General features: G+C 47.2%; 1 protein-coding gene across 2 annotated transcripts in view; it reads left to right on the forward strand.

Moving 5' to 3' along the window:
- GTF3C1 (general transcription factor IIIC subunit 1) overlaps positions 1 to 13858 on the forward strand; it is a 73574-nt gene that overhangs the window by 15474 nt on the left and 44242 nt on the right. Inside the window, exons 6-7 of one of the 2 annotated variants that reach the window (XM_038539985.1) lie at positions 1287 to 1410; positions 3617 to 3664. In XM_038539985.1, coding sequence (XP_038395913.1) covers positions 1287 to 1410; positions 3617 to 3664 — 172 coding nt within the window. The remainder of the gene's footprint in view (positions 1 to 1286; positions 1411 to 3616; positions 3665 to 13858) is intronic. The other variant, XM_038539986.1, reaches the window with a different exon arrangement.

Here is a 13858-nt window from a genome sequence, read left to right on the forward strand (position 1 = left end):
CAAGCTGATGTGTTTGGATGAGCCATATGTGAGTCATCTGTATTTTTTTGATAGCCATATGTTCTCCTGCCCTAGGGCTGGAGCACTGGCTAGTCTGAGTTGATCATATATATGTGGTGGCAGCAGCCCCCCCCCCGCTTTGCTGTTTGAGTGTCTCTCAAACAGCAAAGAGTCTCTCTCTTTGCTCCCCCTCCCTCCCCCAGAGGGTAAGAGGGAACCTGTTAAGACTCCAGTGACAACTCTTAGTGATGAGTGCCTCCTGTCATTCTGTCCACAGTTTATAGCAGCCGGAACAGGCCTCCTGACTCTGGGGGTTGCAAAGTCAAAGGCAGGTAGTGGCTGGGATGGATATATGAATGAATGAAACAGGACAGATGGAAAAAATGGTTTTGCTCTCAGTATGGATCCAAGAAATATTTAACTTTCCCCTCAATTATTTTAAGAGAAGACAGCACGTAACTGGTGACAGATAGGAACTGACCTTCAACCCTGACATGCAAGGAGTTGATAGGGCCACCCTGTGAGGCTCCCACTGCTGACTGCTCCAAGGATCCGCAGTCCCAGTATTTGTTGCTGAATTTTTTCTGATAGAAGCCAGAACCCACATTTTTTAAAAAATGAAATCTCTCATTTTTCAATGTTGTGAAGCAAATCACTTATTTTCAAAAACGTATAGATGGAAAAATGTGGCCTACGCTGGAAGCTCCTCATTGGTGACCCTTGCAGTTAGGAACATGTAGGGTCATTTTGGCCATATTGCCTCGCAGAACTGTGAGTAGTGGTAGGGTGCACACTCTTCTCACTTTGTGGAAACTTCATTGATAACCTCAATTAAAATTTTTCTTCACTAAATTTTTTCCTCTTCATTGCCTGTGGTGGGTAGGTTGTGTGTGTGTGTGTGTGTGTGTGTGTGTGTGTGTAGTATACTTCCTTAGTTAGAAAACCAAACACTGAAAAAGTATACGGAGAGAAGCCACCTTTTGGCTCTGCCCACATTTGCCTCACTCCCCCCCACCCCCATATCCTTTCAGGATCTTTGAGCAAATAAATCTCTTTCCTCTCATAATCAAAACTATTTATAGAATCATTTATTTAGTGCCCTGGACCTTGTTTTGTTCCCTTGACAGCATAGCTTGGAGCTTTTCCTCATTAGCCCTTGCGTTTCCTTTTTCAAGGTAATCGGTTAACTCAGCTCCTGAACTTATGTCCACTGACATGATTTTAATGGTTGCAAACACCTTGCTTTTATCTGATAGCAGCTCTTAAATTGTATTTTTTTTTTGCAGGGTCTGTGTGAGAGGACATTTAAGCGGCTGTACCAGTACATGCTGAACGCTGGCCTTGCAAAGGTGGTATCTCTCCCCTTGCAAGAGATCCACCCTGAGTGTGGACCCTGTAAGACAAAGAAAGGTAAAGGTGGTCTTAGCCTCTGTCCCCTTGGCCGCACAGACGGCTTTCACTTTTCCCTTCCCACATTCAGCCTTACAGTGGGGTGACTTCACATTTGTCCAAATCTCCATTCCCCAGTGCCTCACTTAGGATCTCCTAATAGCAAAAGTGCTCAGGAAATGTTCGCTGAATGAAAGTTAACCTAACTGCCTGCACACATCTCCACTCCGTGGTGTCCAAAACAAGTTTGTCTTCTTACACTCAGCCACTGTTCATTCCAGCATTTTGAAAGTACTGAAGCTGTGTTACATGATCTCATTCTGTAGTCCTTGCAAGATCGGTGGTAGTATCACCTTTCACATGTAAGAAAATTAAGAGATGCTAAGTAATTGACATAAGGTTGAGCAATCAGTTTAAGTGGCAGATGTGGGATTTGAACCTTCCAAGAAAGTTAAACTAAGGACCATAGACTATAAAACTTCAAAAACCTTCCTTAGTCCTTTATTTTTCTCTATTCTTGATGTTTACACCGTGCTGTTTCTAACCAACCGAAGTCATTTAAAAAGCTAAGGGTCAGAGCTTTCAGTAGAAGATGATAGATGAGATATATGCATTTATCTGCACTCTTCCCAAACTCTTCTGTAGTGATGACAAGGGATATAAAAGGAATAAACCTGCAGGTACAAAGAGACTAGGACAGGATGACAGCAGAGTCATCAACAGTATTCTGGTGCTCAAGACAGATGGATACATAGTGATGGACTGAGCAGCCTGGGGAAGCTCAATGACAGAGAAGGGCACAAGCCAAGAATTGATGCCTCAAAACCCGAAATAAACTAAAAATGTGGAGATTCCAGGTACCTTCAAGCACAAGTTTGGATAGCACCAGAAACAGGAGGACTGGTTGGCAGTGTGTGTGAGAAGCTTCTGTTCCCCCAAGTCCTCTTCACAACTTTGCATAACCAAGTAGGAAGCCCTTTCCCACAAAATTCTGGATTTATCTCAAGATAAGATGCATCGGAGGGTTTCTGGACCCACAGACCCAGCTCGGGACACAGTGGTGTGCTGAAAATGGGACACTAAAAGGTGAGGGTAACTATCACTGTGGTTCCAAATTTGGCTCCTGCACATTGACAGCCAGACTTCTCCCCTAGGTCAGAGACTGGAGGCTTCTTTTTTCTTTTCTTTTTTAAAGATGTTATCTATTTATTCATGGGAGATAGAGGCAGAGACATAGACAGAGGAAGAAGCAGGTTACCTGCAGGGAGCCCGATGCGGGACTCAATCCCAGGATCACAACCTGAGCCAAAGGCAGACACTCAACCACTGAGCCACCCAGGCGCCCCTGGAGGCTTCTTTTTTTGCAGAAACCAAACAGTCGGAGAGAAAAGCCTTCTAGATACTGAAATTTAGGGATATCCCAAGAAAACAGCTGACCCCTGCCTGCTCACCCTACATGGAAGCCTACACGATGATTCCCAATCCTTTTTCTATGCAACACCCAAAACACAGGCTTTGGGCAGCAATTTAATGCTTCACCAAACATTTGGGAACTCTAATAGGAGTGTAACAGGAACAAACAAATGTAGGAAATAGAAACAAAATGAAGAACAGAGGAAAACCTAAAAGAACTGGCAGAGAGAAGACATCACATCCATGAAAACACAGCAAGAAGCTCTAAAGGAGGGACATGCAGAAAATCAAAAAGAGCTCTTGGAAATAGAATAAATATGACTATTGCAATAAAAGATGTAGCAGAAGGGAAGGTAGTGAGATAATGCTGAGAAAAATCAAAAACTCATGTAAGGTGAAAAACAGCTAAGTTGAAAATATGAGGGGCTCGGGGGAGAGACAGAATGTGTGCAGAGGAAGAGAGGAGGAGACGATGAGAAATGATACAAGCGCTTCTCCCAAATCTGCAGGATGTAAGTTCTAGAGCAAGAGACCCAGCAGGTGCCTAGCATGAAGAACATACCAAAATCCACACCAAAACACAGTGTCCTGGGACGTGGGAAACCTGGAGCAAAGGAGCCTCCAGAGAGGAGACCACAGACTTGCCGGTAGTACCTGAAGCCCGGTGGCTTTGGAGCTTTCATTCTGCAGGGAATGGACTTTCCATCTGGAGCTCCCTATTCAGCTTTCACATCGATCCACTGTGAAAGTAAGGACATTTTCGTACATGCAGATCTGAAACCATTCATCTCCCATCTCTCGTGTTCCCTTTCAGGAAGCTGCAGGATGATGTGCACCATCAAACGGCAGGCTGAAACAAGAGGTGGGAAAATGGGGTCTGGGTCGCGGGGGAGACCAGGAAAAATGTGGGAAGATGCCGAAGGGAAATCACTGACAGGCACCAGGGCAACCTGTCCACATGGGAACAGGGGATGAGGGCTCTGGAGGGACGCAAGTCCATGCAAAGGATCAGTTCCCTAGTGAGTGTGAATGTGTTTTGAGAAGGTTGTGTATCGGCAGAGAGTCTGTGTGAATTAGTGACCAGTAAACAAAACCAAGCCAATGGGGGGAAAATGACATTATTAATGCCAAAGAAAACCAAAAGGTATATAAGAAAAAAGGTCAGGGCCTGTATGCTTGACTTTAGGAGCAGAACAAGTAACCTGTGGAGGCTGACTTCATTACCACAGCTTAGGAGAGAGTGTACTGATGGAGGACAAAACACACCCTCCCCAACGAGTAGCTCTATGTGGCCAGGAGGCAGTCAGTCGTGTTTGTCGAGTGACAGTGAACTGCCAGTCTGAGGGGTCTGTCTCTTATCTCCTCGCTGAGCTCATCAGTCACTGCCCAACATGTCTGGCTTCCTGTGTTTGAGCAACGTCTTGCAACAGAGTAACACCAATATTATCATACAACAGGTGAATAAACCAATGAAGGAGCCCAGGGTGAGGCCCCTTGGGGGACCTTTGAGTCCCTTCAGTGCTGAGTGCACGAGTGACTGGTCAAATGCTTTGAATCCCTTTGGAAAGAGTAGGTGACATCAGCCTTTTCAGTAGAAAGAAAACCAGGAAGTAGCGCTGGGTCCTGTGGCAGGCAGAAAAGTCCCAGGAACCGAGAGGTATCCTGGGGACTTCTCTGAATACTTAAAATAACACTGACCTGTGGGCTTGTTAAGCATTCTTATTTCCTGATTTATTGGAAGGAAGACATTAAAAATAAACAGACTGGAATGATTATATTTTTAAAGTAAAGAGAAACTAAGCAGGAAACATCCTTAAAGAGCCTTTCTTGCTGGGCAGGCAGCCATGGAGCACAGCTTCTCCCAAGCTTGAGGCCCCTGGAAATTCAAGCTAGCCTCTTGCAACTTTGATTTGACAGCCCTGGGTCACTTCCTGTGGGGGTAACCTGCAAGTTTTGGCCTCTCTCCGCCTCAGCAGGATGATCTGGGGATAATAATGCAACCTTCCAGAGTGTCATGGGGTTTACAGAAGACAGTGTATACAGAGCAGGGGCCACAGACCAGGAATGGTCACGTGTAGCAATGTATTTTGCTTGGCTCTCGGTGTTTGTTTTCACTGAATTCATTGCTGGGCATTTAAGAATCAGAAATTACACCTAAAAAGTCAGCCTTTCAACTTCCCTGCAGAAAATGAAATTAGGCAACATCAAACTGTGTTTCTTTATTAGCCATCAGCCAGGCAGAGAGATGCTGCCCCCTTTCCACAGGGCCCACCCCCCATCCCCCAGGGATGCCCTGCTTCCTGCTGTGTGGCCCATAGCCAGCTTCACTCTGGTGTGTCATTGGCCTGATTCTTGCAGGTGTGTCTGTGTCACACGGTGAGTTGTCCACATTTTCCTGAGGCCTTGGGCTGGGAAGAGAAGCCCACCAAGACTGGGTACTGATGCTAGTGATGGCTTTAACTCCTTATGTGGGGTCAAGTGAGCAAGCCTCTAAGACAGTGACCATCAGAATTTTTAGATTGTCACACACAAGCACAGAGAGCCCATTCTGACTGTTCAGGAGGCTCCTCTCATTCTGTGGTGATCTTATTACCCACCTCCTGCTGCTCAGGCTCATCAACTGGATTCCCCTCACTCCCCATGTCACACTGTGACTCAGGTATTTATCTGTGTGACTTTTTTCCAACTAGGTTGGGAGCTCCTTGAGAGTGGTAGCCGTGCCCCTCACATACTTTTATCCTTGAGGCCTTTGCAGTGTCTGCTTGGAACAGAGTAGGTGCTAAGCAAATGCTTAGCAAATTTAATTAGGTACCATGTTAGTTCCTCTCCTTGTGCAGGAGAGACGGGATGAAGGCACAGCTTTAGTCTTTTTTTTTTTTTTTTTTTGCCTTGTGTTTTAACATCCCAGTTTACAGAATTAACATAAACCTTCCCTCTAAGGCATTATGAAGCAGACAAGACTTAAATAATAAATAAAGATGATGGATTATTTCATGTAAATTTACAGGTGTGCATGGATATATATATGAGTTGTTTCTAAAAGCTGTAAATAAAGAGTTTGGATTTAGGCATATTTCAAGTACATTATAGGAAGAAGCCGCAGTGATCTGCTTTGCAAAAAGGGAAAAAAAAAAAATCCTTGGTAATGAAAACAGTCACCCTGAACTGATCTGTTTTGCAAAATTTGGATTATGTTCTTCAAATATTTACTGGTCATACAGTGTTTATTCATTTGGGCTGAGAGCTGAAGGGAAAAGAAATTGAAGTCAACTTTGTGATTTTTCTGAAAATGAGGGCCAACTGGAAGCAAGTGACAGAAGTGTTCCCTGAGGCTCATGATGGAGGCAGTCAGTCAGCAGGTTGTCCAGGATCAGTCCAGTGTGTCCAGCACTGAAAAGGATGAGCAAGGGGTCCAAGTACCTGTATTGTCCTATTTATGCTGTAGACTTTAACCGTAGCTATTAACTATGACCCTTACAATATAAAAAACAAATTCAGCAAGATAGCAGGACACAAGGTCAATACAAAAAAATCAGTTGTATTTTTTATACACTTGTAACAATCCAAAAACAAAATTAAGAAAACAATTCTCCCATTAGCATCAAAAAGAATAACATATTTAGGAATAATACATTCAAGCAAAACAAGTATAAAATGTGTAGTCAAAGAACTACAAAACATTGTTGGCAGATTTAAGATCTAAGCAAATGGGAATAATCCCTTATTCATGGATCTGGAGATTTAATGTAGTTAAGATGGCAGCACTCTCCAAACTAGGAGAATCTCAACTGACATCAGTGTAGGTGTTTCGCAAGCTGATTCCAAAGTCCATATGGAATTGCAGGGTACCCAGAAAGTTAAAACAATCCTGGGAAACGAGAATTAAGTACTGTAGGAAGACTCAAACTTACTAATTTTGAAACCACTACAAAGCAACAATAATTAAGCTAGTATGGTACCAGCACAAGGATGGACAGATCAAGAAGTAGAATTGAGAGTCCAGACATACACCCATATGTCCGTAGTCAACTGATTTTTTCAGCAAGGGTGCCAAGACCGTTCCAATGGAGAAAGAACCCAGTCACAAAAGGCCATTGCTGTATAATTCCACTTAGAGGAAAATCAGTGGGGAATCTGGAAGTAGATTAGGGAGTGCTCAGGGCTGTGATGGGGGCACCCAGGGTGCCAGGTACAAGGTCTGAGGCAGGGAAGATTTCAAAAATGGATTGGTGACAGGCACACCTACCTGAGAATACACTAAACCACTGCTGATGTGTGTTGTGCACAATGGTAGAGAAAGTGAATTATAAGTCAGTAAAGCTGTTAAAAAGTAAAACCAAGAAACACTTGTAATAGGGTACAGCAAACTAAATTAAGATCATTAAAATGGCAAAAAGTGACATTTGAGAAATTATAGTAGGATTAAAGTATACAAGCTAAGGAAAACGAGAAATGAGCCATATCGAGAAGGATTAAAATGCAATAAAATAAAGGTTTAAAAGAGCTTTGAAACCAGGAAAGGAGAATTAAAAAGAATGAAGATCGGAAACACAAAAAGGATAAAGGGTGAACATAAACATGAAAAGAATAGAAAAAGATCATCAGAGCTGAGCTAAAGCCTAGAAAATTAGTGGCACGGGGGAAACCCAGTAGAATCAGTTAAAAATAGCAAGATCTCTAAGTCAAAAGTGGCAAAGTTGGTTAAAGGATGCCAGCTAAAAAATGAAGGGTAATTCCTCTCATTAATATTTGAGATAAATAAAGGAAATGGACATTTTAATATGGCAGAAAACGATTTAGAGCCAAGCATCTAAGAGGGTAGAATCAGGAGTAAGATCCTCAATGGCATAATTCCAGGCTTTGAGTAATGTCAAGCCAGGGCTCCAGGCAGCCCTCTGGCTCCCAAGGGGGCTCAGCACTTGGGACAGCACCCTTGTTGGGAGATAGTCTTCTCCTTGTGGTGACTAGGAGGGAACATGCCAGTCCCAGCCATGCTGTGGGCAGTGGAGGCTGGCAGCAGGCAGAAAGGGAGTGGGGCCAGGGGAGCATTCTGCAGAGTCAGATGGGGGCCAGTGGCAGTCGATGTGCCACACAGGTCTGATGTGGGGAAGAGCTGGCGAGGTTGCCCTTGGGGCTTGGAAGAGGCCAGTGCAGGGACTTGTGAGTATGTGGCTGCACAGGTGCCCAGCTGGCCACAGGTTGGCAGGGTGCCAGTAAAGTGACAGATGTGTCTGTGCTGGGTACCGTTCCATTCTTAACCGGCGTCTGGCTCAGTGCCCTCAAGAAAGGTTCGTTGCTGCCATGCTAGTCACAGCATGGTTTATACCAGCCGTTTCCTTCTGTGGGTCTCTAAGAACTCCCGGGGTCCTAAACAAGTCAGTCACTAACTCACCCCAAGGATTGGGCTGGGTATTTAATGGGGGCTCTGGAACTATGGCTGAGAGCATTTCTCCAGCACCCTAAAGCCTGTGAGCCCTCTTGTATGTACATGATGGTCAGTACCATTGTTATCTTGTACAGTTAGCAAGGGGAACCTTAGACTCCACGGGCTTATTTTAGGCCATGAAAAGGAGGAAGGCCCCAGGGGAGATTATGTCATTTTGTTTTCCTATCGTGGAGCCAGGAGAGAGGTGGAAAAGCCATCTGGATAATATGCCAGGCTGTGTGCCAAGTGTTAGTGCTTTACTGTGCTCCTTTGGGTCGTCCCATTATGTGGGCTCTCTTTGCTGATAAGAAAACCAAAGCACAGATCCCTTGCCTCAGGTCATAGAGGAAGGACAGGTGTGGAGGTTTGAGCACAGAAGGTGTGAGCCTCTAATCGGCCGTCTGCTTCCTCCCTGAGAGAAGGAAGGGGTTGGGGTTGGGGAGTGAGTGCCTGGGGCCTGAGTCAGGGCCGGGGCTGAAGGTGGGGCTAGCTTAGGACAGGGGCAGCAGAGTAGGAAGATGTGGGCTCCTGCTGGCCTTCTCTCTAGTCCATCTTCCACATCCACCACAGAAATAACTTTAAGTCATGTCTACAAAATAAAAAACAATATCCATTGTTTGGCCTCTAAATCTTCTATAATCAGCCTTCTCCTTCATCCCCGCCCTTCCAGCATCCCTCGCCTTCCTCTGCCTACATCCCTTCTGCCTGGACGTTTCTGGTGTGTCCTCTAGCATCCCACCCCCAGGTCCCCTGTTTCTGCCTTTGCCTGCCTCACCCCACATGCTGCATCATTTCCCAGCACTGTGGATGCTGGCTCCTTGCTCTGTAATCATGGAGCATGAAGTATGCTTAGTTTGTGAGGCTGAGCCCCTTACCCGAAGTCACTCCTCTGGTCCCTCCCAGCAGGTGAGTCCAGCCATGCTGTTAGAATGATGCCCATTTTACAGAGGAGGAACCCGAGGCTCAGAGTGGTTAGCAGGTTGCCACGACAGAGCCAGAACTCAACCCCTAGCTTGTGGGAAGCTTGGGAAACCCAAGCAGACTGCCCACCACCCCTACCTACCCCACCCCACCCTGTCCTCTCTCTCAGACACCACCCTTTGCAGGGCAAGATCAAATGCTTGAAATTGAATTAAAGGCCCCAAGCAATATGATATTTTCAGCCCAGGTTGTGACATGATCCTTGATCCTCAGAAGCTGAGTTTTGCTAAGGTTGCAGTAATGATCATTGTAAAAAGAGCAGGAGTGAGCGCTACCTATTGAGCACTACTTGTTTGCCAGACACAGTCCTGAGCACTCTGAGGATGATACTCTTCTGTCCCCATTTTGTAGCTGAACGACCTGAGGCATAGAGTGGTCTTGTCACTCTGCCATCCAGCTGGTAGGTGGCAGAGGCAGGTTATCACCAGAGACACTCCAGAGCCCACGTGTCTTTTTCTTTTCTTTCTTTTCTTTTCTTTTCTTTTCTTTTCTTTTCTTTTCTTTTCTTTCTTTCTTTTCTTTTCTTTTTCTTTTCTTTCTTTTCTTTCTTTTCTTTCTTCTCTTTCTTTCTTTCTTTCTCTTCTTTCTTTTCTTTCTCCTTCCTTCCTTCCTTCCTTTTTGTGTGTGTGTGTGTGTGTGTGTGTGTTTATTTTAGAGAGAGAGCAGGGAGGGGCTGAGGGAGAAGGAAAAAGAAAACTTAGCAGATTCTGCTGAGCGCAGAGCCCGATGCGGGGCTCCATTTCTTAACCCTGAGATCATGACCTAAGCCCTAACCAAGAGTCAGCCATTTAACCCCAACTATGCCACCCGGGGGTCCCCAGAGCCCATATTTCTAACCTGTTCTATCACCCTAGGGTATGGGCTGTGGGCACCCTCCTTCATTCCGGAGCACAGCCCTGAATTCTGTATGTCTGGAAGTTACCTCCTTAGGACCTCCTACCTCTGTGGGCTGGCTTCTCATTTCAGTTTCTAGACTCCCCGAATGACACCCCAGCACTGACCATCCTAGGCACGTCCATAGGGGTGTGTGTGTGTGTGTGTGTGTGTGTGTGTGGCAGGAAGGGAGAGTTTACATAACTTCTCCCTGGTTGACCAGTAGGACTCTACCTCTGTTGATGACTTTGCAGGAGCAAATCTGTTATGATGCTCATTTGTTCTCGTCTTATTTTTGTTCTTTCCTGGGTTCATCACGTTGAGAGCACCTCTCTGTTAGGTTGGGAATGTGAGAAACATAGGCTGTGGGTGCCACTTCACAGCAGCTCAGGATTTCCCTTTATAGGGGACAGTGTTTTCCGATAGAAATTTCCAAGCCAGTAAGGTTGCCCGGTATAAGAGGTCCAGCACCTCACTGCCCCTGAGCCTATTTTCCTTTTTCATTAAACAGCAGCAGCAGCTTGCAGAATCCACATGATAATTTGCTTCTGAAACCATCTAACACAGTACCTGGTGCACCTAGGGGTGTTTGGGAAGGGTTCACTCCTGCCCTTCCTCCTTTCTGGGTCTTCAGGATACCTTCAGTAAGCCATTCTTGCTTCACTCCAAGGCGAGCCCTTCCTGGACCTTTGACACAAAAGAACTCTGCTTGGTTTGTGTGGAACTGTGGACATTAGCGCACCATATCTTTAAGATGCCTGAGAACGTGTGCAGCAATCTGGCTGGTTCTGTCTCTCCTTGCCTTTTCTTCCTGGAAAGGAAGCCCTGCACCCAGGGCCCCGTGGTTGCCATTGCCAGGTGATTCATCTGAGAAGGGGTCACTGAGGTCACTGAGGTGCCAGCTCCCATGGACCAGTCGGCTCTGTTCACCCTGCACATGCCTGCTGACCAGGATCTCATTCCATCCCCTCTGCTTTGGCTTTTGCTGACTTGTGGTCTGGTACAGGCTCCTTAAAATTGCCTTAAACATAGCCAAACATAAGCTGGAGGGATTTCAGTAATAAAAGTTGGAATTCCAAGACTGGTTAAACCAGAGCTATGGAAAAGGCATAGAAGGCTGGTGAAACTAATTCCAAGTGGCTTCTTGGAGTCCTAAGCCACCGACTACACAGTGTTGCCTCCTCCACCTACCTTATCTCTTAAAGTTCTCCCTATAACCTCATGAGGCTAGACCTCCTCCTTAGTTTCTAGGCAAGTCAGTCAAGGCTGAGGGAAGTCAACCAGCTCATTTAGGTTTGCACACCGGCTCTGGCACAGGAGCCCAGGTTCTTAACCACCATGCACGCTACCTCTCTAACACAAGGTTTAACACAGTAAAGGTGCATTTGACACGGCACGGGGAAACGGACCTGTTTCCATGATCAGTGTTTTGAGAAAGACCAGAGACAGACACAGCTTGGGTAAATGATCCAGGGTTTATTCATCTGATGGATCCAGGAGAAAGTCCTTGCTGCTGGGATTCATGGCAGAGAAATCAGCCATGCTGCATGGGATGGGCAGAGCTGCAGACCCCATGGCCCCAAACCTCACTGGCAGCCATCTGGATGTGTGTCCTACCTGGCCTTCTGGAAGCACAACTACCTCATGCTGAGCCCGGTCTGAGACTCCTGAGCCAAACCCACCGCTGAAAGGATGCTGGGGACTCACCTGTGTCACGGGGATTACAGGGGCCCCCCAGCCTCAGATTGTTAGATCTGATGGGTCACCTCACATAACGTACATGCCATGGTGCCGGCCCACCGCAAGTGCTGGCTGTTAGGGTCAACTGCTGCGTGCCAGCCTCAGTGTATTGTCTCCAGCATCTAACCACTGATGTGTGAGGTGGAGAACATCAGACGTTCTGCTGAGCTGAACACAAAAAGCTCTACCAAGTCGTTTCCTCAGAGTCTCAGAAATGGGAGGTTGTGGAGCTTAGATGACCTGTGTTTGCCTGACCCTGGAGCCCAGGTTTTGCCCCGATGCTCCTCCGAACGTCTGGCCACCCTGGCTGTCAGCAGAGGCAACAGTGGGGGGTCATTTGGACAAGGCTGGGGGTGGGGGGCACAAGCATCGAGTGTTGTCCAAGCAGAGGTGAGCACAGGTGCCAACTTGAAGTCATGAGGAGCAGAAGCTAGGGAGGCCCAGAGGGCATTTCCTTCCTCGCCCTTTGGACACATGAGTATATAGTAGCTTTTCTCTTCCTCATCTGTGCTGATGTTGAACACTGCTCTGTGTATCTCTCCTTAGCTGATTAACCAAGTTAATCAGTTAAGACGGGATGGAAGAAATATTGCCGGGCTGTTGCTGATACGTGCTGGCCTGCCTCCCCTAGGTGCTGCACCGGGTCACCTCTCCCACAGAAGCCAGCATCCCTGGCCCCAGGTCACCCACTATGCTCGGTCACATGGATGCCTTTGAATTAGGGGCCATATGTAGTTCAAGGTTTGGGACCTGGGCTCAGAAGCCAGACTGTCTGGTAAATCCCAGCTCCTCCCTTGCTGAGGAATAGGAGTTTGGGCAAATGCCTTAGCTCCTGGGGTTCTCAAGTGTGAAACAGGATAGTGGCCACCAGCAACTTAGGCCATGGTGAGAACCAGCTTCTATAACACATTGAGAGCTTTGATTGGTGTCTGGGACACTGCATGCATTCGAGCAATGGTAATATTAGGAGCAGTAGGTCGCTCTGTGGGCACTGAGAGGCGAGTTGGGGGCTGAGAGAGTTGGGAGGGGCTGGGGTAGAGCGAACGGGGGAAGACCCAGTGGGGAATGAGTTGGTGTTTGGTGTTCTGCCTTTGTGCTGGGTGTGCGGGCTGTAGGTACCTTGGTCCTCGGCTGCTAGTAGGAAACCCCAGTGAAACATCAATTCTGGTCACTCAAGCCTCGAAATAATTTTCACCCATACAGATGGGTCCAAGGGTCCCCCTCCTTGCCATGCCCCTCCTCCTGATTTCTTAGGCTCCCATCTAGGGAGGGAGGAATGGAAGGAGAGGGTGGGGCAGGCACCCTGAGCAAAGGGCAAAGCCGTGGGAAGCAGGATAACTGGAGAGGGCCCGGCAGGTATGGGGGGAGCCAAGGCATGAGGAAGCTAGTGTTGTGACTTCACGTTTCTTCTGTTGAAAAATCAGAAATGGGATTTTCGGCGAATGGGATTTTCTGTCACTGGGAGGAGTGCCGGCAAGTCAGCACTAGGCTGGTGCCTGAAGACTTCCCAGGCTGCCCCCACTTTTGTGACCGTTTGCCCCAGGCCTGCCCTCCAGGAGGGTTCTAGTAGATCAGGCTTGGCCAGACCCTGCCCTGAGGGTAAGCCTGATGAGCTCAGGGCCCCGACATGCATTACTGCTTGTGAATTTCACCTACAAGCCACACGCTGTGTCCTCCACGAGATCCCCTGCCCCAGTTGGGGTGTTGCACCTGACCTGGCTCAGAGGCCAGTCTGCAATGCTCGGTGTGAGGGAAGGCCCTCTGGCCACAGCTCCTATACAAGAGGCGTTGGATAGCAGAGACCAGCTTTATTATGGCTCCCCTTGCCTTGGTACCTAGGATTAGGCACCTTGGTGTCCTGTTGGAGAAACCATCTGTGTCCCTGCGATAACAATTACTGCAGACTTAGTGACTGCAGGCAGCACCACTTTATTGCTTTACAATTCTGGCAGCCTGGAATGGATGTCATAGGGCTAAAATCACGATGACGGCAGGGCTTTGTTCCTTCTGCGGGCCCCAGGAGAGAATCCGTTCCTG

This window comes from Canis lupus, chromosome 6 (assembly GCF_011100685.1).
Source record: "Canis lupus familiaris isolate Mischka breed German Shepherd chromosome 6, alternate assembly UU_Cfam_GSD_1.0, whole genome shotgun sequence".
Lineage (NCBI taxonomy): Eukaryota > Metazoa > Chordata > Mammalia > Carnivora > Canidae > Canis > Canis lupus.